Source organism: Marmota flaviventris, chromosome 20 (assembly GCF_047511675.1).
Source record: "Marmota flaviventris isolate mMarFla1 chromosome 20, mMarFla1.hap1, whole genome shotgun sequence".
Taxonomy (NCBI): domain Eukaryota; kingdom Metazoa; phylum Chordata; class Mammalia; order Rodentia; family Sciuridae; genus Marmota; species Marmota flaviventris.
The window spans coordinates 19111481-19139199 of NC_092517.1; the positions used below are offsets into that span (position 1 = coordinate 19111481).

At 39.9% G+C, this 27719-nt stretch overlaps 1 protein-coding gene across 2 annotated transcripts in view; it reads right to left on the reverse strand.

Moving 5' to 3' along the window:
- Window positions 1–15597, reverse strand: part of LOC139703009 (zinc finger protein 420-like) — a 79899-nt gene extending 64302 nt beyond the window's left edge. Inside the window, exon 1 of one of the 2 annotated variants that reach the window (XM_071605856.1) lies at window positions 15490–15597. In XM_071605856.1, coding sequence (XP_071461957.1) covers window positions 15490–15570 — 81 coding nt within the window. In that variant the 5' untranslated portion in view covers window positions 15571–15597. Of the gene's footprint in view, window positions 1–13989; window positions 14133–15489 lie in introns of those variants that run through there. The other variant, XM_071605855.1, reaches the window with a different exon arrangement.
- Window positions 15598–27719: the final 12122 nt, after the last annotated feature.

Below are 27719 nucleotides of genomic sequence, written 5' to 3' on the forward strand. Positions count from 1 at the left end.
CCTGGAACAACGTATTTCAAACACTGAAAGACAATGGATGCCAACCAAGAATTCTGTATCCAGCAAAATTAAGCTTCAGGTACGACAACGAAATAAAAATCTTTCATGATAAACAAAAGCTAAAAGAATTTGCAGCCAGAAAACCAGCATTGCAAAGCATCTTGAGCAAAACACTACACGAGGAAGAAATGAAAAACAATAACCAAAACCATCAGTGGGAAATGCCTCTATAAAAACAGAGGGTGGGGGGAAAAGCTAACCATGGAGAAACAAACTAAATTAAATAAAAAAAAAAGAAGATAAATAATCAAACATGGCTGGAAGTACAAACCATATATCAATAGTAACTCTAAACGTTAATGGCTTAAACTCTCCAATAAAGCGACATAGGCTGGTAACATGGATTAAAAAAACAAATCCAACAATATGCTGCCTCCAGGAGACACATCTGATTGCAAAAGACATACACAGGCTGAAGGTGAAAGGTTGGGAAAAAATATACCACGCACATGGTCCTCATAAGCAAGCAGGGGTGGCCATCCTCATATCGAATAAAATCGACTTCAAGACTAAGTTAATCAAAAGGGATAAGGAAGGACATTATATACTGTTAAAAGGAACCATTCACCAACAAGACATAACAATTATCAATATTTATGCACCAAATAATGGTGCTGCGACATTCATAAAACAAATTCTCCTCAAGTTCAAGAATCAAATAGACCACAACACAATAATTATGGGTGACTTCAACACACCTCTCTCACCATTTGACAGATCCTCCAAACAAAAGTTGAATAAAGAAACTATAGAACTCAATATCACAATCAACAACCTAGACTTAACTGACATATATAGAATATATCAACCATCATCAAGTGGATATACTTTTTTCTCAGCAGCACATGGATCCTTCTCAAAAATAGACCATATATTATACCATAGGGCAACCCTCAGTAAATATACAGGGGTGGAGATAATCCCATGCATTTTATCTGATCATAATGGAATGAAACTGGAAATCAATGATAAAAGAAGGAAGGAAAAATCCTACATCACATGGAAAATGAACAATATGTTACTGAATGATCAATGGGTTACAGAAGACATAAAGGAGGAAATCAAAAAATTCTTAGAGATAAATGAAAATACAGACACAACATATCGGAATCTATGGGACACAATGAAAGCAGTTTTAAGAGGGAAATTCATCGCCTGGAGGTCATTCCTCAAAAAAAGGAAAAACCAACAAATAAATGAGCTCACACTTCATCTCAAAGCCCTAGAAAAGGAAGAGCAAAACAACAGCAAATGTAGCAGAAGGCAAGAAATAATTAAAATCAGAGCGGAAATCAACGAAATTGAAACAAAAGAAACTATTGAAAAAATTAACAAAACTAAAAGTTGGTTCTTTGAAAAAATAAATAAGATCGACAGACCCTTAGCCATGCTAACGAAGAGAAGAAGAGAGAGAACTCAAATTACTAACATACGGGATGAAAAAGGCAATATCACAACAGACGCTACAGAAATACAGAAGACAATTAGAAATTATTTTGAAAACCTATATTCCAATAAAATAGAAGATAGTGAAGACATCGATAAATTCCTTAAGTCATATGATTTGTCCAGACTGAGTCAGGAGGATACTCACAACTTAAACAGACCAATATCAATAGATGAAATAGAAGAAGCAATCAAAAGACTTCCAACCAAGAAAAGCCCAGGACCAGATGGGTATACAGCGGAATTTTACAAAACCTTTAAGGACGAATTAATACCAATACTTTTCAAGCTATTTCAGGAAATAGAAAAAGAGGGAGCTCTGCCAAATTCATTCTATGAGGCCAACATCACCCTGATTCCGAAACCAGACAAAGACACCTCAAAGAAAGAAAACTACAGACCAATATCTCTGATGAACCTAGATGCAAAAATCCTCAATAAAATTCTGGCGAATCGGATACAAAGGCACATCAAAAAAATTGTGCACCATGATCAAGTAGGATTCATCCCTGGGATGCAAGGATGGTTCAATATACGGAAATCAATAAATGTTATTCACCACATCAATAGACTTAAAGATAAGAACCATATGATCATCTCAATAGACACAGAAAAAGCATTCGACAAAGTACAGCATCCCTTTATGTTCAAAACATTAGAAAAACTAGGAATAACAGGAACTTACCTCGACATAGTAAAAGCTATCTATGCTAAGCCTCAGGCTAGCATCATTCTCAATGGAGAAAAATTGAAGGCATTCCCCCTAAAATCTGGAACAAGACAGGGATGCCCTCTATCACCACTTCTATTCAATATAGTTCTCGAAACACAGGCCAGAGATTTAGACAGACGAAAGAAATTAAAGGCATAAAAATAGGAAAGGAAGAACTTAAATTGTCACTACTTGCAGATGACATGATTCTATACCTAGAAGACCCAAAAGGGTCTACAAAAAAACTACTAGAACTAATAAATGAATTCAGCAAAGTGGCAGGATATAAAATCAACATGCATAAATCAAAGGCATTTCTGTATATCAGCGACAAAACTTCTGAAATGGAAATGAGGAAAAACACTCCATTTACAATATCCTCAAAAAAAATAAAATACTTGGGAATCAACCTAACAAAAGAGGTGAAGGATTTATACAATGAAAACTACAAAACCCTAAAAAGAGAAGTAGAAGAAGATCTTAGAAGATGGAAAAATATACCCTGTTCATGGATAGGCAGAACTAACATCATCAAAATGGCGATATTACCAAAAGTTCTCTATAGGTTTAATGCAACGCCAATCAAAATCCCAATGGCATTTCTTGTAGAAATAGATAAAGCAATCATGAAATTCATATGGAAAAATAAAAGACCCAGAATAGCAAAAGCAATTCTAAGCAGGAAGTGTGAATCAAGTGGTATAGCGATACTGGATTTAAAAGTATATTACAGAGCAATAGTAACAAAAACAGCATGGTACTGGTACCAAAACAGGCGGGTGGACCAATGGTACAGAATAGAGGACACAGAGACTAACCCACAAAGCTACAACTATCTTATATTTGATAAAGGAGCTAAAAGCATGCTGGAGGAAGGATAGCATCTTCAACAAATGGTGTTGGGAAAACTGGAAATCCATATGCAACAAAATAAAACTGAATCCCCTCCTCTCGCCATGCACAAAAGTTAACTCAAAGTGGATCAAGGAGCTAGATATCAAATCAGAGACTCTACGTCTGATAGAACAAAAAGTTGGCTCCAATCTACATATTGTGGGGTCGGGCTCCAAATTCCTTAATAGGACACCCATAGCACAAAAGTTAATAACAAGAATCAACAAATGGGACTTACTTAAACTGAAAAGTTTTTTCTCAGCAAGAGAAACAATAAGAGAGGTAAATAGGGAGCCTACATCATGGGAACAAATTTTTACTCCTCACACTTCAGATAGAGCCCTAATATCCAGAGTATACAAAGAACTCAAAAAATTAAACAATAAGAAAACAAATAACCCAATCAACAAATGGGCCAAAGACCTGAACAGACACTTCTCAGAGGAGGACATACAATCAATCAACAAGTACATGAAAAAATGCTCACCATCACTAGCAGTCAGAGAAATGCAAATCAAAACCACCCTAAGATACCATCTCACTCCAGTAAGATTGGCAGCCATTATGAAGTCAAACAACAACAAGTGCTGGAGAGGATGTGGGGAAAAGGGTACTCTTGTACATTGCTGGTGGGACTGCAAACTGGTGCGGCCAATCTGGAAAGCAGTATGGAGATTCCTGGGAAAGCTGGGAATGGAACCACCATTTGACCCAGCTATTGCCCTTCTCGGACTATTCCCTGAAGACCTTAAAAGAGCGTACTACAGGGATACTGCTACATCGATGTTCATAGCAGCACAATTCACAATCGCTAGACTGTGGAACCAACCCAGATGCCCTTCAATAGATGAATGGATAAAAAAAATGTGGCATTTATACACAATGGAGTATTATACAGCACTAAAAAATGACAAAATCATGGAATTTGCAGGGAAATGGATGGCACTAGAGCAGATTATGCTTAGTGAAGCTAGCCAATCCCTAAAAACAAATACCAAATGTCTTCTTTGATATAATGAGAGCAACTAAACAAAGCAGGGAGGAAGAGCAGGAAGAAAAGATTAACATTAAACAGATACATGAGGTGGGAGGGAAAGGGAGAGAAAAGGGAAATTGCATGGTAATGGAGGGAGATCCTCATTGTTATACAAAATTACATATAAGAGGTTGTGAGGGGAATGGGAAAATAAACAAGGAGAGAAATGAATTACAGTAGATGGGGTAGAGAGAGAAGATGGGAGGGGAGGGGAGGGAGATAGTAGAGGATAGGAAAGGTAGCAGAATACAACAGTTACTAATAGGGCATTATGTAAAAATGTAGATGTGTAACCGATGTGATTCTGCAATCTGTATTTGGGGTAAAATTGGGAGTTCAAAACCCACTTGAATCAAATGTATGAAATATGATATGTCAAGAGCTTTGTAATGTTTTGAACAACCAATAAAAAAAAAAGAACACCAATACTCCTTAAATTATTTCATGAAATAGAAAAAAAGAGAACACTTCCAAAATCACTCTATGAGGCCAAAATCACCCTGATTCTAAAATCAGACAAAGACACATCAAAGAAAGAAACCTTCAGAGCAATAGCTCTAATGAACATAGATGCAAAAATTCTGAATAAAATTCTGGCAAATTGAATACCAAAACATTAAAAAGATTGTCACCATGATTAAGTGGGGTTCGTCCCAGGGATGCAAGGCTCCACATATGGAAATCAGTAAAGGTGATTCATCACATCAATAGACTTAAAGAATCATATGACCATCTCAATAGATGCAGAAAAAGCATTCAACAAAATACAGCACCCCTCATGTTCAAAACACTAGACAAACTAGGAATAACAGGACATATCTCAACATCATAAAGGCTCTCTATGCTAAGTCCCAGACCAACATCATTCTAAATGGAGAAAAATTAAAGGCATCCCCTCTAAAAACTGGAACAACACAGGGAGGCCCTCTCTCACCACTTCTATGCATCATAGTTCTTTAAACGCTGTCCAGAGCAATTAGATAAAATAAATTAAAAGGATATGGATAGGAAAAGAAGAACTCAAACTATCACTCTTTGCTGATGACATGATGCTATACCTAGAAGATCAAAAAAATCCCACCAGAAAACGAACTAGTAAATGAATTCAGCAAAATAGCAGGATATAAAATCAACACCCATAAATCAAAGGGAATCTGTACATCAGTGACAAGTCCTCTGAAAGGGAAACTAGGAAAACTACCTCATTTACAATAGCCTCAAAAAAAATGGGAATCAAAGTAATGAAAGAGATGAAAGCCCTCTACAATGAAAACTACAGAACATTAAAAAAGAAATTAAAGGAGACTTAGAAGATGAAAAAAGCTCTCTTGTTCTTGGATAAGCAGAATTAATATTATCAAAATGACCATATTTCAAAAGCACTATACAGATTCAATGCTATTCCAATCAAAATTCCAATGACATTCCTCATGGAAATAGAAAAAGGGATCATGAAATTAATCCTGGAAAAAATAAAGAGACCCAGAATAGCCAAAGCAATCCTTAGGAAGGAGAGGGAGGCAGAGGGCATCGCTATACCAGACCTTAAAGTATACTTCAGAGCAATAGTAACAAAAAACAGCATGGTACTGGCACCAAAATAGACATGTAGACCAATGGTACAGAATAGAGGACACTGAGACAAACCCACATAAATACAGTTATCTCATACTAGACAAAGGTACCAAAAACATACATTGGAGAAAAGATAGCCTCTTCAACAATGGAGCTGGGAAAACTGGAAATCCATATTCGGCAAAATAAAATTAAGTCCCTATCTCTCACCATGCACTCAACTCAAAGTGGATCAAAGACCTAGGAATTAAACCAGAGACCCTGCACCTAAGAGAAGAAAGAGTAGGTCCAAATCTTCATCATGTTGGATTAGGCCCCAACATCCTTCTATAGCAAAAGTATTAAAACCAAGAATCAGTAAGTGGATGGATTCAAACTGAACAGCTTCTCAGCAAAAGAAACAATCAATGAAGTAAAGAGACAGCCTACATCCTGGGAGCAAATTCTTACCACACACACGTCAGATACAGGACTCATCTCTCGGGTATATGAAGAACTCAATCTTAACACACACACTAAATAAATAAATAAATAAACAAACAAACAAATAAACAAACAAACAAACAAACAAACAAATAAAATAACCCAATCAATAAGTGGGCCAAGGAACTGAACAAGCACTTCTCAGAATATGATATACAATTGAGCAACAAATATATATGAAAAAGTTCAACATAGCAATTAGAGAAATGCAAATCAAAACTAAGATTTCATCTCACTCCAGCCAGAATGGCAGCTATTATGCATGTAAACAATATTAGAGAGGATGTGGGGAAAAGGCACACTCATACACTGCTGGTGGGACTGCAAATTGGTGCAGCCAATATGGAAAGCAGTATGGAGATTCCTTGGAAATCTGGGAATAGAACCATCATTTGACCCTGGTATTCCTCTCCTCAGTTTATACCCAAAGGACTTAAAAACAGCATACTACAGGGACACAGCCAGGTCAATATTTATAGCAGCACAATTCACAATAGCTAAACTGTGGAGCCAACCTAGATGCCCTTCAGTGGATGAATGGATAAAAAATATGTGGCATATATACACAATGGAATATTACTCAGCAATAAAAGAGAATAAAAACATGGCATTTGCCAGTAAATGGATGGAGTCGGAGAATATCATGTTAAGTGAAGTTAGCCAATCCCCCCAAAAACAAATACCAAATATTTTCTCTGATATATGGGGGGGTGACTCACAGTGGGGTAGGGAGGGAGAGCATGGGAGGATTAGATTAATTCTAGATAGGGAAGAGGGAGGAAAATGGAGGGGGAAGGGGATTAGGAAGGATGGTGGAATATGATCAATATCATTATTCAAAAACACATGTATGAAGATTTGAATTTGGTACCAACATACCTTATATACAAACAGATATGAAAAATTGTGTTATACATGTGTATTAAGAGTCATAATGCAGAAAGAAATGAGTACATGTATGATGGCATACATTAGTATGAACATACTTTATATACAGAGATATGAAAAATTGTGCTCTATGTATGTAATAAGGATTGTAATGCATTCCACTTTTGTATATTTAAAAAATAAATAAATTTTTTAAAAAAGAAAGGAATTGGAACCCTTTGTGGACACTATAAGCCAACAGGGTAAAAATTGTTACACCTTGAAAACACAGATGGAAGGGAAAATGCATGAGCAACATGAAAAACCAAGAAGAATGTGCCCAAACAATGATGCTACATTATTAGAATCCAGGGAAAGAACAGCAGAAGAAATGACAGAAGGAGTGGAGGAGGTACATAATTTTCTGTGAATTAAAGGATGATGTAAGAGAGCAAATACAGGCAGCAAAGGAACATTTTGATAAAGAGCTACATAAGCAAATACAGAAAGCAAAAGAGGTAAGGAGATACATACTCTGAAAAAACAAACAGATTTTTGAAATGAAGGAAACAGTAAACCAAATTAAGAACTCAATAGGAAGCATCTCCAACAGAATAGATCACTTGGAAGATAGAACCTCCGACATTGAAGGAAAAATATATAATCTTGAAAAATAAAGTGGACCCCAGTGAAGATGGTAAGAAACCATGAGCAGAACATTCAAGAATTATGGAATAACATGAAAAGACCAAATTTAACAACTATTGTGGCAGAGGAAGGCATAGAGGTCCAACCTACTGAAATGGACAATCTATTCAATGAAATAATATCAGAAAAATTTCCAAACATGAAGACTGAATTGGAAAAGTTTACAGGATGTCAAATGTACAAAATCATAGCAGATCCACACCAATGCACATCATAATGAAAACACCTAGCGTACAGGAGAAGCAGAGTATTTTAAAAGCCACAAGAGAAAGGAATCAGATTATATATGGGGGAAACCAATCAGGATCTCTGATTTCTCAACTGAGACCCTGAAAGCTACAAGATCCTGCAACAACACATACCAAGCCCTGAAAGAAAGAGATGCCAACCAAGAATCATACCCAACAAAATTAAACTTTGATTAGCAATTAGATTTCGATTTAGATGTTATTTTTATGAGAAAATAAAAAACTTCACGATACACAAAAGTTAAAAGAATTTACAACTAGAAACCTGCACTACAGCACATCCTTGAGGAGGAAATGAAAAATTAAAAAAATCAGAAAAGGGAAGTATCACTCTAAAGGAAAAACCTATCAAAGAGGAACCAAGTCAAGTTAAATATCAAAAATAACTGGGAATACAAATCATGTCTCCATAGCAACCCTGAATGTTAATTTCCAAAACTCACAATCAAAAGACAGACTGGCAGATTGGATTAAAAAAAAAGACCCCAAAATAAGCTGCCTTCCAGAAACTCATTTCATAAGAAAAGACACCCACAGAGTGAAAGTGACAAGTTTGAAAAATAATATATAACTCGGGCTGGGGCTCAGGGGTAGAGCACTCACTTAGCACGTGTGAGGCCCTGGGTTCGATCCTCAGCACCACATAAAAATAAATAGTATTGTGTCCATCTATAAAAAATAAATATTAAAAAACATACCATACACATGGACTGCAGAAGCAAGCAGGGGTTTCCATCCTTATATCAAATAATGTGGACTTCAAGTGAAAGTTAATCAGAAGGGATAAAGGAGGACTTTTCATACTGCTTAAGGGAACCATACACCAACAAGACATGACAATTACAAATATGTATGCCCCAAACAATGGAGCATCTATGTTCAAACAGACTCTTCTCAAGTTCAAGGGCCAAGCAGACCACAAGACAATAATTCTGGGTGACTTTAACACACCTCTTTTACCACTGGATACATCTTCCAAACAAAAGCCAGGCAGAAATTATAGAACTCAATAATACAATCAATAACTTAAATTTAACTGACATACATAGAATATTTCATCCTTCAACAGGCGAAGATACTTTCTTCTTAGCAGCAAATGGATCCTTCTCTAAAATAGACCCTATATTATGCCAAAAAGCAACTCTAAGCAAAAATGGAAAAATAAAGATACTACCCTGCATTCTATCAGATCATAATGGAATGAAATTATATATCAATGATAAAAATAGAAGCTACTCCTATACCTGGAGAATGAACAAAGGTTTGCAGAAAACATCAAAGAGGAGATTTAAAATTCTTAGAGGTGAATGAGAACACAGATACAACATGTCAAAATCTCTGGGACACTATGAAAGCATTACTAAGAGGAAAGTTCATTGCATGGAGTTCATCACTTAAAAAAAGAAAAAGTCAAAAAAAAAATGACCTAAAAATGACATCTCAAAGCCCAGGAAAAAAATGAATCAACACCAAAAGCAGTAAAGGACAGAAAACAATTAAAATCAGAGCTGAAATCAATGGAATTGAAACCAAAAAAGCAATTAAAAATTGACAAAGTGACTGGGAATGGAACCACCATTTGACCCAGCTGTCCCACTTCCTAGTCTATACCCAAAGGACTTAAAAACAGCATACTACAGGGACACAGCCACAATGTTTTTAGCAGCACAATTCACAATAGCCAAACTGTGGAGCCAACTTAGATGCCCTTCAGTGGATGAATGGATAAAGAAAATGTGGTATATATACACAATGGAATATTACTCAGCATTAAAAAAGAACAAAATCATGGTATTTGCGGGTAAATGGTTGGTGTTGGAGAAGATAATGCTAATTGAAGTTAGCCAATCCCCCCCAAACAAACAAATGCCTAATTTTTTCTCTGATATAAGGAGGCTGACTATAGTAAGGTAGGGAGGGGGAGCATGGGAGGAATAGAGGAACTCTAGATAGGGAAGAGGGGAGGGAGGGATAGGGAGGGGCAGGGGATTAGCAAGGATCATGGAATGTGATGGACATCATCAACCAAAGTACATGTATGAAGACTTGAATTGGGTGTCAACATACATTATATACAGTGATACAAAAATTGATATATATGTGTATTAAGAATTGAAATGCAAAAAAATACATGTCTAATGGCATAAATTGATGTGAACATACTTTATATACAGAGATATGAAAAATTGTGCTCTGTGTGTAATAAGGATTATAATGCATTCCACTGTTGCCGTGAATTTGAAAAAAAATAAAATATATAAAAAATATAAAAAACCTAAATAAAATCATGACCTAAAAAATATCAAGAGACAGAGACAGAGACAGAGAGAGAGAGACAGAGGGAGACAGAGAGAGATAGAAAAGAGAAAGAGAAAGAGACAGAGACACAGAGACAGACACAGAAGACAGAGAGAGAGAGAGAGAAAGAGACAGAGAGAGAGAGAAAGAGAGAAAGAAAGAAAGAAAGAAAAGAAAGAAAGAAAGAAATTGTGAGACAGGATGCATGTGGTGCTACATACCTGATATACTCAGTGATCTGGAGGCTGAGGCAGGGGGATCACAACTGTGAAGCTGACCCCAGCAACGGAGTGAAACCCTGTCTAAATTTTTTAAAAAAATTAGGTAGTAGTAATTTTAAAAAGTTAAGACAAAATTTTAAAATTCAATTTTTTTAAATAAAAATTTTAAAAGGGCTGAGGGTATAGTTCAGTAATAGGACACCCTGGTTCCAATCCCCCATTTCACAAAAGGAAAACAAGAACAGAAAAAAGTCATTTTTCCCCCAAAGTTACAGGGGAAAAATAGTTTTAAATTTATAAATTGTATTGAAAACAAAAAATCTATTCCTCAAATGACTCCATTAAAGAGTACAAGGAGAAGTGACAGATGAAAGAAACCAATTGCCTAACCTTTAACCAAACTCAGAAGACAGAAGAACAGAGACTGCGAGAGAAACGCAGGCAAGAGCCGTGAACAGCCCCTTCAAATAGCAGGTATCTAAACGTCCCATCCTCACAAAGCAATCAACGTCTTTAGAAAGGAGAGACTGTACAATAAAGTCACATTGTACACAAATTGAGACAGTGTTGAAGAAAATGTGAGGATTATCATGAAGGCCCCCAGAAACAGATGTGGACCCTACAGCACCTGTTCATATGGGGACACAGTGCGCTCCTCCAGAGCCGAGACCCAAGGGCCTGGTGACAGAGGATGTCCATTTTGGGAATAGATAAATAAGAATATGGAAAATAACCATTTCTGACAATCAGCCACATTTTCTTTGCCATATTACATACAGTTTGACAAATACTATGAAACACTGTGTCAGTTTTATATCGATGTTATATATATATCACATTTCACATATAAGTGTACTTAAATAGTACATCTGCAGAATTTGAAGAAATGCAAATACAGATCAGCACATAACAGACTGAATGATAAAATTCCTCCTTATAAAGATGGCCACGTCCCTCAGGTTCATCTAGGATAACACCCCATCAAAATTTCATCATGATTTCCTTTTCACTGAAGAAGGGACCAAAGCAAACAGTTTGAAAATTCTCTTGGAAGGTTAAATCGATATGAAATTAGCCAGGAATTCTGAATTCTAAGAGCAAAAGCAGGAGCTATCATTACCATGCATTAATGCATGTTATAAAATTATCATATTGCAGTAATTTGAAGACCAAAAAAAAATCACAATGTAGAAATTTCATAGATGACTCCACATGTATGTAAATGTCATTTTTATTATCAAGTGCAATGAAAAGGCCTAGATAAATGCAGCCATCTCCAGCAGAGGATTTGATGTGAATGAACAAGACAACCCAACGTGAAGGGAGGTGTGGGAACTGGAGGCGCAGAGCACTGGTAGGGCTTGGGTGCAGGACGTGCGTGGTACTGGATTACACTCCAGCATTCCAAAGAAGCACATATTGAGGAGGAAGATGTTTCAAAATTATACCAGAATAGGAGGCTCCTGGATTCTCTCCACACATGGATACACCCAATAAACATCTGCTTCTGTTTTGAATCCCTTTTAAATAAAGTTATACATGGACTGAGAGACATATGCATTTGACCACTCAGAAAATCTCTACCACCCAAAGGGCAGGCAAAGGTGGGGAAAACTTGGGCATTAGTACTGCCTTGAGCAATGTGCCACATAATTGGGACAGAATACCCCCATCCAGTGTCACCCAGAGTAGAGGCAGACTGCTTGGGGTCACAAATGGAGCACATTGGACACTAAATGACTTGTAGCTGGAAACACAATTTGTCTGGTGCTCATAGAAGAGCGAGCTGGATATACACAAGTATCAGGATGAGAGAAAATGGGTGGTTTTCTATGGCTGTGGAGGGTCATGAGCTTTATCCTTGGGACCAGGGCAGAAGGGGAGTGAGATCAAGGGTCCCAGTTTATCCCTAGAAGGGATTTGCCAGCATGATCTGCAAACTGTGATTGCTAACAGCTGAGCTCCTCTCTAGCCAGTCCCTGAGGGTAGACAGGACAAATGCAGTCCACCCAGCAGCCCTGCCTGAGCCCTCTCCCCCCTACCTCAGTAATAACTCCAGGCCTGAGCAGTTCTTTCTGGAAGGAGTACGTCCAGGCACTCAGGGTCCCAACATTTTTCCCCATTCCATGGACTCCATCCTAACCCACCAAGCTTTGGGAGCAATGGCAACTGTGCATGTGCAAATCTCCCTGGATCACAAAGGAGGGGCTTCACATTGGTGTGTAAGTATTTCCCTGGGCTACAATCCCCAGAAGGAGTGAAGCAAAAGGGGTCAAAACCACAGCTCCCTGTTTCTTTCTAGAATAGGCTCACACCACCTTCCTGCAGTGAGCACAGGCAGCCTGGGTTCTAACCAACTGCATCAGGAATTCAGCCCCCAGCCAAGTAGGAGACCTTCTGCAGCCTGAGCCCAGCTGTGGGGAAGGCTCCTATCAAACAGGTGAAGGAACCAGTCCTCCAATGACATGGATATGGAGAAAGACCCGCTCACACGGGGCTAGAATATAAGCTTAGTGCATCCATTTTTAAAAATAGCATGGAGTTCTTTAAAAGCTAACAGAGTAACGACCACTCTGGACGCATTTCCAAAGGAACTTGAACCAGTGTGTTCATAAATGGCCGAATGCCCATCGCTGTTCCACGATCCACAGGAGCCAGGACGAGGGAACATCTGAAGTGGCTTCTGGATAAGGAGACTCCTCCCAGCCGCAGGGCCATCACCTGCTCCCCCGAGAAACTACTTCCCCTAAATGCACCTGCTCATAGGTCCACAGGTGGCTGAGATTTACCAGACGCTCAGGAGACCTCAGATGTGCCAGGAGTGGGATGCTCATGTCAGGCAGAGCCAAACCAGGACCAGGAAAATATCACAGACCCCTAGGACATGCAGTCCACAGGGGGGACACTCAGCCCAAAGACATTCTGACAAGGTGTCTGGCCTGGGAGAGAAAGGGAGAATACACATGCACACACATGCGCGCGCGCGCGCGAGCACACACACACACACACACACACACACACACACACACACACATTTTTCCTGGAAATGGGGACAGGGGACTTGAATTTGAGGAATTCATTGATACATGTGTACAGCTTTTGTCTGAGAGATGGGGTTCTGGATCTGACACTTTGCTTTTCTTACATTTAGAACATTCAGGGGGACCCAGGCAGGAGGGCCTCATCTGTAATCCCAGCCACTCGGGAGGCTGGGGCCCAAGTTCAAGGCCAGACTCAGCATCTCAGCTCTGTCTTGAGATAAATGATAAAAAGTACGAAGGATGTAGCTCAGTGGGAAAGGATCTCTGCATTCAATCCTCTATGCCCCCCATGCGCCCCCCAAAATGAAGTAAAGCTCAGGAGGAAGAAAAACCTGAGACCCCTGCAGATCCCAGCCCCCTCGGGTAGGAAAAGGGCCCACCACGGAGTGGTGATACTCACGGTCACGACACTCTGAAATCCACCACCAAAGAAATTCAGGGAGGAGACTTGAGCTGCCAATTTGTCCAGGAGATACCCATGTGTTCCATAATAATGAGAATAAAAAGAATCCAACATCTTTAGAAACCTGAGAAATGTAAACTAAAACCCTATCAGAGAGAAAATGAAATACATCAATGAAGATAGGAAACAAAAGAATTCTAAGAAACTCAAGGAGTTTAAGTGCTTCTTAACTATTTGTGGAAACTGTTTTGCCATTACAGACACATGATAGTCCCCCACCGCAGGGACTTGCTGCAATCAGTTCATATGACCAGGATAATACATTAATAGTCATGGTGCATTCAGCTTAAAAATAGTATAAAATACCATGGGTAAGTTTTACAGGGGTGCCATATGCAGGTGGTATTATGTATAACTATGATGCACTAATTAACAATCCAGCATGCTTTACTCTTAATGGAAGCATCCAGTCCTAAAATTCATCCACAAAGTTAAATATATGTAAACTTAACCAAGAAACTTTTGAATTATAACAGCAAAAAATTATAAGAGAAAAAAAAAGAAGTTATTACCTATCATATGCATTGGGAAGCTGTACTGTTACAATTGTCATCGAGGAATCACGACATCAACAAAGTCCACCCACGAACCCACGTGGATGTAAAAATCATACACTTAATTGCAATGGAAAAGTCATTATCAATCCAACCCTAACCAGGCCACCCTCGGCAACTTAGCTAGACCCGCGGTCAGAATAAAAACTAAAAACTACCAGGGACATGGCTGAGTGGTAAAGCACCTTCTGTTAACTACTAAACAAAACAAAACCCCACAAAACAAAACAAAAAACAATAAACTCCACAAAACTAGCTCAGGTATAAGCGAGGTCCCTGTACACCTCAGCTCCCCTCCTGCAGGAAAACTGGGTTTGGAGATTGGATTTTTTTTTTTTTTTTTTTTTTTTTTGGGGGGGGGGGGTACCGGGCATTGAACTCAGGGGCACTGGACCCCTGAGCCCCATCCCCAGCCCTATTTTGCATTTCATTTAGAGGCAGGGTCTCCCTGAGTCTCTAAGTGGCTGGCCAACTTGCCGAGGCCATCAGCGCCCCCGCCCCAGCCTCTGGGCGGACAGGTGTGCGCCATCGCGCGGCTTGGAGATTGGATATTTCCAGTGGTTCCACCTGTCAATCACCTCAGCCCGGAAGACGCCGGGCACCGCGCTCACCTGCCACGTAGGACCTGAGCAGGGGCTGAGGCTGCCCCAGGGGAAGGGGAGGCTGCAGGAGTCTCCGCTACTGTCACGCTCCCCACCCGGCTGGCCAGGGGGACTGAGGGGCTGTCCCCGAGGGGCTCAGGCCTGCAGACGCAGAGAGCGCCCGGAGTCCGGGTCGGCCAGCTCGGGTGGTTCCCGCCACAGCAGGTCCCGCCGGATGGCCTCCCTGCACCGTCTCCCTAGGAGCCTCCCAGTCCAGGCTCCAGGGGCCACCGCACACTCACCGTCTCCTGGTGCACAGCAGCCAAGTCTGCCCTGGGGAGCTTCGGCCCCTGCATGGCAGAGCCACCCGGGATCCCGGGCATGGAGTGAAGCCTGGAGTCCAACTGCAGGAATCCGGGAACCGCGGACCGCAGAGAAATAAATTCCAACTTGTTTGCGGAAGCCCGCCTCCTGCTCGCTGGCTGCACTCAGGATTGGTCAGCGCTCAGCACGGGGCCTTCTGATTGGAGAGGGCGTCCGTCAGTCTCCACTCTCCCCTGCCGGAGCCCAGCGAACCTTCTTTCTGAGTGACAGGGGAGTTATATCCGCTCTGGGCGAGGAGGAAACAAGAATGGCAGGGTTGGGCTGCAGGTTTCTTCTTTTCCTTTTGAGGTCTGGGCATTGAGTCACAGTTAGGGTGACCAGAATTCTGAATTCTCTTGGGTTTTGATGTTAGGAAATTGAAGTCATTTCTTGAAAGTTTCACCACCTGGGCCTCCTCCTATAATAAGACCTCCCAAAGCGTCTTCAGGTGCTGACTTGTCCTCTGTTCATCTGTGCAAAATTCTCAAAGCAGAACTGGCCTTTCTTCCCTTGGGAACTGCCCAGTGCATCAGGGCTCCCGCTGGTGGAGGCTCACGGGGGGGGGGGGGGGGGGGGGGGGGGGGGGGGACTGGGAGGCGCCCTGGAGGAGGCTCCCATCCCGATGGCAGCATGAGAGCTGATGTTCCTCCAGCTGAGTTGAATCTGTGTCAGGAGCCCACACTGAGCCTGAGCAGAATAAGGAGATCATCACAGAAGAGACCCCCAGAGAGCAGACCTGGGTAAACCCCAGCTGCACCCGGGCTCCCTTGCTCTCTGGACACTGGGGGTTGAAATTCAGAGGACTCGACCTCTGAGCCCCTTCCCCAGCCCTAGCTTGAAGTTTAGAGACAGGGTCTCACTGAGTTGCTTAGCACCTTGCTTTTGCTGAAGCTGCCTTTGAATTCGCCATCCACCTGCCTCAGCCTCCCCAGCCACTGGAATGACAGGCGTGTGCCACTTCTTTCTTTCTTTCCTTCCTTCCTCCCTCCCTTCCTTCCTTCCTTCCTTCCTTCCTTTCCTTCTTTCTTACTTTCTTTTTGAGAGAAATACCTGCGGTGGCCACAGGATGACAGCCTTGCACAGATCAAGGCCACCCTGGGTGCTCTCCCTAGTTCCTGACAGTCCCCTGTATCCCAGGCAATGGGATCCTGCCTCCTCCAAAAACCAGAGATCCCCTGCCCAGGTGTGCATCCTTAGTATCAGCTGAATACTCTGCACTTCACATGGAAAAAGAAATAGAAAAAAGGACAAACCCTACCTGCTTGTCTTGATGCAAACAAAGACGATGTGTCTCCAAAGAGAGCTCTGCATCTTGTCCCCCCAATTCAGGGATGCAAAAAGTCACATAATACAGAGAAGACTTCTTGTTAAGAGGGGCTCAAGGGTCTGTCTCTTTAAGGAAAAACAATTTGGGTTTGACTGGGAGTCCCAGAAAGCCAATTCCAGATTTTCCTAATTTGGTAAATAACTCCATAGACTCCAATGCACCCTGCTCCTCTCTGCCTTAGTTAACCGTGGAGGCCTCAAGGTTACCTGTCCCCTGGGACCCCTGCTCCTGCAGATGAATGCGGGTGGGGGGTCCTTTCTTCTCCATGCAGCGCCCTGAACCTCCACCTTCCCTTCAGGCTTCAACACCTTTGAGAGCATCCAATGGGGGAATGGTTTAGAACATTCTGGAATGTACCTAAAGACATTTCCTCATCCAGCTATGATGCTATCAATTTGGTCCCATGGTCCTTTCAGTACTTTTTATTTTTTTCTGTTTTCTTGGTTCGTCTTAGTTATGCATGCCCATAGAGTCCATTGTGGTAAACTTATCCAAACATAAAATATACCTTATTCTCCTTAGGACCCCATTCGTGTGGGTGGGCAAGATGGGCCCATTCACTTAGGTATTTTCATATATTTAAATAGGAACATTATGGTGGATTCATGCTACTGTCTTTCCTGTTCTTATCTCCCCTCCCTTCCTGTTGTTCCCCTTTTTCTAATCTACTGAACTTCTCTTTGTGAGGGCCCCCTTCCTTGTGATGTAGATAACACATGTCAGGGAAAACATGTGACCTTTGGTTTTGGGGGATTGCTGTATTTTACTTTAGCATGATAATCTCCAGATCCATTCATTTACTGGCCAATGTTATGAGGTCATCCTTTTTTAAAGCTGAGGAATATTCCACCATGTATACATACCACAATTTCTTTATCTATTCATCTATTGATGGGCATTTAGGCTGCTTCTGTAGCTTAGCTATTGTCAGTTGTGCTATCATGAACATGGATGTGGCTGTGTCCCTGTAGTATGCTGATTTTAAATCCTCTGATTTATGCTGAGGAGTGGGATAACTGAGTCAAATGGTACTTCCAGTCCTAGTTTCTAGAGGAATCTCCATCCTGCTTTCCAGAGGGGTTGCAGCAATGTGCAGTGCCTCCAACATGGTGTGAGCATTCCCTGTCCACCACATCCTCACCAATTTATTGTTACTGTATTCTTGATAATTGCTATTGTGACTGGAGTGAAAGAGAAGCTCAGTGCAGTTTTAATTTGCATTTCCCTAATTGCTAGAATACATTGCCTTTTCAGTATTTATTTTTTAAAATATTTTTTTCTATTGGAATCGGACCCAATACCTTTATTCTATCCATTTAGTTTTCTGTGGTGCTGAGGATGGAACCCAGTGCCTGAAGGTGCTAGGCAAGCACTCTACAGCTGAGCCCCAGCCACAGCCCTCATTTTCAGTAGTTTTTTCTTTTGCTTCTCAGTGACAGCAGCCCAGTTATGTGGGGGACCAGTATTGCTGCATTTGTGAAATGGGAACATTTCTCTTGAAGGAAGACTGAGAAGGTCAAGCCACATGCCCAGGATTCCAGGGATGAGCAGTACACAGTTGTCCTGCCCAGGATGAGGAGAAGATTATGTAGCTGAGAAGAGGGAAAGATCAGGGACCCTCTGGGGCCAGAACCCCTTCTTCCCCCATGAGGGAAATGATTAATTATTCTTGCTGTTAGTTTTCTTCACCAAAATGAGAGATTTTCCTAAGCTACCAGTGCCACTAAATTTAGGTCCCTGGATGGAGCTCAGATTTGTCTTGAGAGGCAAGGAAAAGTGAATAACCAACCCAGTGGTTCCAATAACCAACAAGCTAGACCTTGGGCTCCTTGGGGACAAAACACTGGGTTTTACCCAATAATTAACTATCCAACAGCACCCGACACCCAATTAATGGGGGATGGAGAATTGGATCAGTGGATGTGGGGGTCTGTGGGTGGCCAGCTGCAGGAGCTTGCCTCTGGGGTGCATTCCTTGCATCTGGGAGGTTTCTCAACAACAATGAGATAAACAAAGTGGTGAGAACACTCGCAAAACCCTCTGCAATATTCTAGCCAGGAAAATTCATAAGCACTTTAAAAGCATCTTAATGTTTACCCTCAGTCAAATGTGCCTCAATCCGAATGAAACTATTTGAAAAGAGTTGTCAACATGAAAAGTTTCTGAGATCTGCTGGTTTGTGGATCACTGCAAATCCATATGAGTCCATGGCTAAGTACAAGTAAAAATAGAAATCTAATAATGAGCATTTTCTTAAAACTTCTGTCCTGAAAACACTGCCCTATTTGCTTTGATAACTAAATGATCATATAATCATTCCTCTAGCAACACTTGAGGTCCATAAAGAACTGTGGAACATGTCTGGCTGGGACAGAAATGCTGGGATACCAAGAAGAAAGTTACTCTGAACTTCAAAGGAAAAGATTCATAAATCACCAGAATGCAGAAATGCCCATAAAATATTTGAAATTAAAAACAAGGGACTGGGGCGTTGGCTCAGTGACACAGCACCTGCCTAGCACCTGTGAGGCACTGGGTTCAATCCTCAGTACCACATTAAATAGAAATATATAAAATAAAGGTATACTGTCCAACTTAAAACTATTTTTAAAAATAAAGATTAGATTTATAAAAAAAAAAAAAAAAGCAACTCCCTGATATGCAGCATTTCTCCTAGACCAGCTTCCTGGACCCCCAAATACTAGCATGATATGAGCAAGCTTAGAAAAATGGGTGAGAAATTACAGAAGTCTGCTCTGGCCCCATCCCCAGTCCAGCTCCACTTAAATGTCCCTCTCCAAATAGCAACACCTCAGACCACGTATTTGCTGTCTCTCTCTTTAGGGCTTTCTCACATTTTTTCTTTTTTTTCTTCTTGTGGTGCTGGGGGTTGAACCTGGGACCTTGTGCATGCAGGGCAAGCACGCTACTGACTTCACTGAATCCCCAGCTCCTCACGTTCTTTCCTGAATGTGCATCTGCTTTTCGAAATAGGTGTATCCATGCACCTGACAGATGATGTTCTTTTCTGCCATGAAAACCGAGGAACCCGACTTTTTCTTAGCTGATGTCCCTCTCTCTCCCTGGAATCCCTTCCCATTACACAACCTCACACAACCAGAGTCAGACTTGAGGTTTGGAATTGTGTGGGGTTTTTATTGTTTGGGGGCTGATATCACATACATTACTGGAGGGAGATAACCAGCAGCTATGCATTTTTTTTTTATAAGCAAATGACAAGCTTTGGTAGCACATGTCTGTAAGGCCAGACATTTGGGAGGCTGCTTCAGGAGGATCTCAAGTCTGAGGCCACAGTTGGCCTCTTAGCAAGACCCTGCCTCAAAATAAAATATTCAAAGTTCTGATATTGGGTGAGTCTTCATGAACAATGAAGGGTCAGAATTCCTATTTCAACAGTCTCCCCTTAGGATGCTGTGTGTAGGTATGTGACTGTCACCTTCCAATAGGACCAAGAGCTGTTGCTGGTGCCCACCTGTATTAATAAATCGATCAAATGAAGTGAGTAAATAACTAAAGCAATAAAAGATCTTACACTGTAGCTGGTTGTGATCCCAGGGATATGGAGGTTCGGTGGTGTTTCTTGGCTCTTGTGTTCTTGCCAGAGAGGATTTTAGATAATACATAAAATGTAATCAAAGTAGAGCAAAGTTTATTGGCCCAGAAATCACTATCAAGAAGGGGGGAGGAAAACAGTGAGGCTTCTCTGACATCTCTAGGCCTCACACCCCTTTGATCCTCAAGTTTATGGGAGATGCTGTGGGTGATTCCAGAGGCCTGCCCATGGACCAATTCCTACTCTTAACTGGCAGTAGGATGACACCGTGTTTGTAGGTTCCTACTCCACATGGTCTTGTCCAGAGACACCAAAGCAAAACCCGAGTGTGTGAGAGTGTGTGTGTGTGTGTGTGTGTGTGTGTGTGTGTTTGTGAATTTTACTATAATAAAAATTTTATTATGGCAGCTATTATGAAGACAAACAACAACAAGTGTTGGCGAGGATGTGGGGAAAATGGTACACTCATACACTGCTGGTGGGACTGCAAATTGGTGCAGCCAATATGGAAAGCAGTATGGAGATTCCTTGGAAATCTGAGAATGGAACCACCATTTTACCCAGATGTCCTGTGGAGCCAACCTAGATTCCCTTCAGTGGATGAGTGGATAAAAAAATATGTGTTATATATACACAATGGAATTTTATTCAGCAATAACAGAATAAAATCATGTGTGTGGGGGAGATTATGGTCTTGTTCTCTTGGTTTCTGACTTGTAGGGAATAGAGTTTTTCTGAGATTCTCACCAGTATCTTTGCCTTTGTCAAGGGGTATTGAAACTTACTTCTGTTTCTTGCTGTCTAACTTTTGTGGTTTTCCAATATGAGGTATGAGGTAGAAGTGGATTTTAAGTGGATATTTTTAATGTAAGAGTTCACTAATTAGTATAAGAAGCAACAGATGAGCTCAGTACAGTAATACAATTTAATATCATCAGTTATTTATGTGCATAAGAAAATAAGTAGCAAACATAAAATTAAAGACAGTTCTAATAACCATAATGTCAAAAGCAAAATATTTGAGAATTTTTCAAGAAACGTGAACACTTGCACATTTAACATGGCTTGTTTCTAGAAAATATACCATTATCCCTAAGCCACCTTCTTTTTTGTGGTGACCTTAACTCATAGAAAAAAGATAGGAATTAAAAACTTTCCCCTGTGATCCTGAGGACAGGACTTAGGTATGGTCTACCAGTGAGCTCTATCATCATCCCATTTTTATTTTTCTTTGAGAGATGGTCTTGCCAAGTTAGTGAGGCTAGACTCAAAGTTGTGACCCTCAAGTCTCGACTTCCAGGGCAGCTGGGGTTACATGCATGTGCCATCACAACCCTGGTAGGGATTCATCTTTTTTTGTTTTCTTTAGTTGTAGGGGACAGAGTACCTTTATTTTAGTATTTATTTTTATGTGGTGCTGAGGATTGAACCCAGTGCCTCACATGTGCTAGGCAGGTGCTCTAACACTGAGCCCCAGCCCCAGGGATTCAATTCTTGACTTTCATATTACAGGTTGGCTCAGGATAATATCTAGGTTTGCAAACGTGTATAATGTCCCCATTTTGTGAGTAGAAGGTAGAGGCCACAATGAGAGAAAATGTCTATCTTTATCATTGGAAGTGGAACATCAAATGTGGATTCACCTGCAATCTAGTATTTGAAGATTTCCCAGATATTGAAAATATAAGCAAAAGAGACATGAGGTCAAGGCTCTGAGGAAGGGGAACTAGGTATTTCAAATTGTGAGGCATCAGACTGAGAAATACAATGCTAAGCTAGCTGGGTATGGAGAATAGGGTCCCTCACATTTAACTGTAGGATCAGGATCACAGAAGACATGTAAGAAAATAAACCATTTACTGGGTACATTTTGAAAAGATGATCATGTGTAGAAGTTGGTCAGAAGACATCATTATCACAATCTACCCACACGCCCACACACATTACTTCCCTTTTACCTCTTCCTCACTTTAGCAGTCAAGCCAACATCCACTCCTCAAGGTGCATCCTTGTATGAAGAGAAAGGACTGAGCCAAAGTACCTTGGGGATCACAATGGGCAGATCTTTGCCTAGCTTATGGCAGAAACTAGCAAAGGAATGGCAGGGTTCAGGAACATCTCTGTCTCTTTGCTCTCACAAAAAAACAACTAGAGATTTCAATTATAAATTGATGGATGAAGTGAACTTGGGAATATTGGGCCAAATATTTGGAACACTGAAAATATAAGTGTTCAGCAGCCTAATGTTTTATTTTTTTATCTTTGTTTTTGTTTTTAATGCTATGGATTGAGCCCAGGGGCACTCAACCTCTCAGCAACATTCCTTTTTTTTTTTTTTTTTTAATTTAGTTAGAGACAGGGTTTCACTGAATTGCTTAGTCCTTTCCTAAGTTGTTGAGGCTGGCTTTGTATCAGCCTCCAGAGACACTGGGATTACAATCATGCACCACCACACCTGGCTAAGGTTTTATTTCATTATTTGCACAAGAGCAGTTTTTCATGTATTATAACCTACTGAATGCTCTTGAAATATTGCACTTTGTGAAAGATTCAGAGATAGCTTATTAACTTTATATTAACAAACTTAAAGAATATGATTTTTCTTATGCCTTGGCTTCTTTTCACTTGGTAAAATCAGGTTAGGACATAGTTTTCTAGTTTCTTTATTCTTTTTTTTTTTGGGGGGGGGAGTTATACTAGGGATAGGTTCCAGTATCACTCAACCACAAAGCCACTTCCCCAGTCATGTTTAATTTTTTTTTTTAGAAACAGGGTCTCACTGGGTCGTATAGGTCTGTATTAATTTGATGAGTCTATCTTTGAACTCGTGAATTTCCTGCCTCAGCCTCCCAAGCCATTGGGATTGCAGGTATGTGCCCCCACTCCCAGTTTCTTCATTCTTTTGTAGTTGTTGCTTTCTTTTGTTACATAAATTCAAGTTGAATAACAGTATGTTTAACAATACAGATATAAAGAAAAGCCAGTGATGTAGGTAAGCAATTGAACATATCCACCAGAAAATATATTATATATTCACCATGGTGTATTTATTACTCAGCCATCAATACAAACTCCTCTAATGGTTCAGCAAAATAGATGAAATTGGATGATGTCATGCTAAGTGAAGAAATACACAATAGTGTCACATCTCATATGTTAACTAATATAATATCGTGTGCAAGTACAATAGTGATGAGTATGGATGAGGAGTGTGTGGGGGCATCAAGGGCAGAAGAGGGTGTTTGGATATTATGAATACATGTATATGCATATATATATACATATACATACATACATACATATATCACACTGAATCCCATAAGTATGTGCAATTGCTATGTGATGATAAAACCCATCATCTCTCATAATTATCCAATTCTGCACTAAGAACAGAATCCTGCTGTCTTTTGGAATTTCCAGTATATGATGCGATATAATTGATGATGCTCCCTGATAACAACCAGGCTCTTCCTACACATTCATTGTATTTTCTGCCAGGCTCTGAACATAGAGTATACAATGTATTTCTGCATCTGAATCATCTCACTTATCCTAAAATCCTCCAGCTTGTCTGTGTTATTGGAGATTATTCTTTTGTTTCTGGGGTTTCGACCCAGGGTTGCCTTACCAGTGAGAGACATCCACCATCATTTTCTTTTTCAGTTTTAAGATACAATGTTACCAAACTACTAATGCTGGCCTTCAAATTTTGGCAACACTGCCATATACATCATCCTTATTTAAAGTTGTGTAATAAGTGATGTGTGGAGGCACATTTCTTTTGTCATGCTAGGGACTCGATAGGCTGAGGGAGGAGAATCACTATCTTGGAGCCAGTCTTGCATCTTGGTGACACCCTCTGCACCTTAAAAGACCTTGTCTCAAAATAATTGAAAAAAAACTGAAAAGGTTATATATGTATGTTGATACATTTGTGTGTAAACACAATAATAAATCTCTCTTTCTCTATTATCTGTAATATAACATAGGTTCTTCTTCCTGAGTTACTCTTTGGAAATTTAGGTTGTGGATAGTATGGTGGTTAACTTGGGAAGATAAATATTCCTAAAGATGGATTTTATTTCCTTCAATTGTTGAAGTGGTTAATTCAGCTGTCCATTTGAGTGGATTGAGATACCCAGAGAATTGGTGTGGAAGATCTCTGCAGGTGTCTGTGAGTGTGCTTCCAGAAGGCTGAGTCAGAAAGCATGGGGAATACCTGTAATGAACATATATTTTGGTGTTCAATAGGTTTGATTTGGAAAAAAGCAAGAGAAGCAGTCACTTGCTTATGCCCCAGGCTTCTTGAAGTCCCCTTTGTGGACTTGCACCATTGGCTCTACCGGGGTCTTTTTAAAAAATTTTATTTGTTTTAATTAGTTATCCATGATAGTATAATGCATTTATATACTTTGATATATCATACATAGATTGGATATAATTTCTCATTTTTCTGAGTATACATATTGTAGAATCACATGGGTCATACAGTCACATACATACATAAAGTAATAAAGTATGTTTCATTCTCTTTCTTATCCCCACATCCCCTGCCTTCCCCTCCTTTCACTTTGCTCTACCTAATGTAAGTTAATGCTATTCTTTTTTTCTTTTGCATTACAATTCTTAATACACATAGATACCACAATTTTTGTATCTTTTTTATGTAACATATGTTGACACCCAATTCACGTCTTCATGCACGTACTTTGGATGATGTTGTCCATTACATTCTACCATCCTTGCTAATCCCCGAACCCCTCCCTTTTCCTCTGCCCTATCTAGAATTCATCTATTCCTCCTATGCTCCCCCTGCATACTCCACTATGAATCAGCTCCCTTATGTCAGGGAAATATTCAGCATTTGTTTTTTGTTTATAGATGGGGGCATTGGCTAACTTCACTTATCATTATCTTCTCTAACTCCATCCATTTACATGCAAATGCCACGATTTTTTACTTGAATTGCTGAGTAAAATTCCATTGTGTATATATGCCACATTTTTTTTATCCATTCATCCACTGAAGGGAATCTATGTTGGCTCCATAGTATAGCTATTGTGAATTGTGGTGCCATACACTTTTATGTGGCTGTGTCCTTGTAGTATGATGTTTTTAAACATTTGTGCTTAGACTGAGGAGAGGGATAGGTGGGTCAAATGGAGGTTCCATTCCCATATTTCCAAGGAATCTCCATACTACTTTCCAAATTGGCGGCTTCAATTTGCAGTCCCACCAGCAGTGTATGAGTGTACCTTTTCCCCACATCCTCACCAACACTTATTGTTGTTTGTCTTCATAATAGCTGCCATTCTGACTGGAGTGAGATGATATCTTAGAGTAGTTTTAATTTGCATTTCTCTGATCCCTAGAGATGATGAGCATTTTTTCATATATTTATTGATTGTATATCCTCTCCTGAAAAGTGTCTGTTCAGGTCCTTAGCCCACTTGTTGATCAGGTTATTTGTTTTTTTATCTACCAGGATCATTTAAGTCCTCTGTCCTGGAACACAGCTGCTTCATTTGTTTCCTCATATTGTGAAGCTTCCAGCTTCTTGGACTGAGCTGTTACCAGTTTCCCAGTGTTGCCATCCTGTAGGCAAACATTTGGTGACTATTACTCCCATGATTATGTGAGTAAATATAATAAGCTCCCTTCTGTATACACATGTATATTTTTTTATGTATTCTATTTTTCTGAAGAATCCTAAAAATCCAGGCATATTCTCAATGTCTGGGTCATATGGCATCTCTAGTTCTAATTTTTTGAAAAACCCCCTTATAGTTTTTTTAATGTCTATTCAAATTTATATTCCTGGCAAGGATGTCCAAGTGTTTCCTTTTCTGCATATCCTCTGCAGTATGTGTTACCTACCAACATTTAATGATTGAGCCCACAAGCGTGTGGTTATATTTCATTGTGATATAACCTGAAAGCATAAAAATTCCAGAAGAAAATGAGAAAATATTTTTGTCATTGGTGTTGACAATGGTTTTATAGAATATGCAGAGACTGTGCAAGGAAAGACAGCTGAGACTATATAAAGCTAAAAATGCTTCTATACAGCAAAGGAATCAATCAATGAAATGTAAAAGTAGACTGGGTTAAAGAAAACCGGTTTGAGCTCCATGTCTGATAAAAGCTCAACATCCAAAATATAAGAAACTTACACAACTCACCAAAATTTAACATAAACCCCTCATAACCTAATTTAAATATGGTAAAATACTTAGATTCTGCCCTTGTTTAAGTGTGTAAAGACATATGAAAGTTACTCAAGATCACATATTAGGCTACATAAAATGATAATTTAGCTTTTCTGCTTTATTTGTCTCACAGGATTATGGGTGCACACACTCCATCCTTCACAGGGCATCTTGAGATCAATTAGCAAAATGCTAGGTTCTCATTTTCCCACATTATGCTTCCTCATTATTCCATCTTAATTGCCAAGAAAATCTCGAGCCTGGAAAACAACAAAATATAGATAAATTGCTAGATAATCAACAAATTGAAAATTACTTCAGAAATCAATAAATACATTAGTAGACCCAGATGTGAAGAAATGTAAAATAGACCTACAAATCAACATTTAACTTTACAACTGCTCAAAAAATACTTGCAGTTATGCTGATATGGGAGTACATGCCACTAGTCTTCACTACCTCAAGGCCACAGCAGGAGGAGGATTTAGGCTAAGAAATTTGAGGCCATCCTGGCAAAAACCCAGCTCTAAAAATTGACCCACCAGAAAAACAAACAGTAATCACATTTTTAAAAAGGAGCCTTCACGGGTGATTTCTATGAAACATGTAATAAGGATCAGTAACAATAATTCATGATCACGTCTACATGTAGAAGAAGAAAATTGACTAATTCTTTCTGTAAGGCCAGAAATACCAGCTAACACAGCATAAGAATGGAAATTGCAGACCATCTTTTTATAGATGTTGATGCAGATATTCCAAACCCCTAGCAAACTGAGAACAACAACAAAAAGAATGATTGGACTTCATGACCAAGAGGGACATTGTCATATGGGAAGTTTCCAAAAATCATTTTGATAGAGCAAAGCTTTGGCAAATCACTTACCAAATTACTGTAAAACCTATGGCCAATTATGACCAGAGGAAAATTCTTTTTCAATCCACTTAAGGGCAGCTATGAACTGTTTTCATATTTAAAGGTGTGAACTGATGTGTTTCACAATTTAGTTTTAGAAAAAGAAAAAAAATGTATGCTTTTCTGACTTCTAAATATTGTTT